This window comes from Oxyura jamaicensis, chromosome 15 (assembly GCF_011077185.1).
Source record: "Oxyura jamaicensis isolate SHBP4307 breed ruddy duck chromosome 15, BPBGC_Ojam_1.0, whole genome shotgun sequence".
Lineage (NCBI taxonomy): Eukaryota > Metazoa > Chordata > Aves > Anseriformes > Anatidae > Oxyura > Oxyura jamaicensis.
In genome coordinates this window covers 6,630,684-6,631,477 of record NC_048907.1, presented here as the reverse complement: position 1 = coordinate 6,631,477, position 794 = coordinate 6,630,684, and the positions used below count along the sequence as shown (strand labels likewise).

The 794-nt window shown below is 58.6% G+C and overlaps 1 protein-coding gene across 1 annotated transcript in view; it reads right to left on the bottom strand.

Moving 5' to 3' along the window:
- Positions 1-794, bottom strand: part of TBX3 (T-box transcription factor 3) — a 13,051-nt gene that overhangs the window by 7,507 nt on the left and 4,750 nt on the right. Inside the window, exon 3 of the mRNA XM_035340614.1 lies at positions 191-367. Coding sequence (XP_035196505.1) covers positions 191-367 — 177 coding nt within the window. The remainder of the gene's footprint in view (positions 1-190; positions 368-794) is intronic.

Sequence of the window (794 nt, the reverse complement as noted above, 5' to 3'; positions counted from 1 at the left end):
CCCCCCCCCCCCCCCCCCCTCAGCTCCATGCCCTGCCCGGGGGCGGCTGGAGCACAGCGTTAGCAGAGCCACCGGCCCCCGCACCCAGGGGCTTGGGGGGAACCGAGGCAGGGGGGGAGAGGAGCGGGATGGGCTTCGTGATTTTGAAGGGAACACTGCAGAGTAAAAGCTCTCTTAAAAGCCAAAACACGTAAAACAAATCCTTTCTTAATCTCCTTACCTTATCATTCTGGTATGCGGTCACTGCGATGAATTCGGTCTCCGGGAAAACGTAGGTCCTGAACGTGCTGTAGGGCAGCTTGAGGATATCGTTCGCTCTGACGATGTGGAACCGGGGTTGGTACTTGTGCATGGAATTTAGGATGGTCTGGAGCGGGGCAGCAGAGGGCGAGGAGGGGGGGGGGGAACGACACAGTCAGAGCGGGCAGCACCCCCGCCTCGATTTTCTCCCCCCCCCCCCTCCAGCCTCCGCTCCTCTCCCCCTGCTCGCCTCCCCTCCGCTGCCTCCTCCCCGCCGAGAGCATCTCTCCGGGCACCACGCAGCCGCCTCCAGCATCCAGCAAAAAGCACTGACAGCTCCAGCTCGGCGGGGGGAGACCGGCCGCCCGGCGGCTCTACGGGGACTGGGGAAAGCCCTGCAGTGATTTCCCTATGAGCGAAGAGCCGGGGGAGGGGGGGAAGCTCGTCCGGGCTCCGGACGAAATGTCTCGTGATTTGAATGTGAAATGAAATAAAATAAAATAATTGTAATAAGGAAGAAAAAAAAAAAAAAAAAAAGAAGAAAAAAAAAAAAA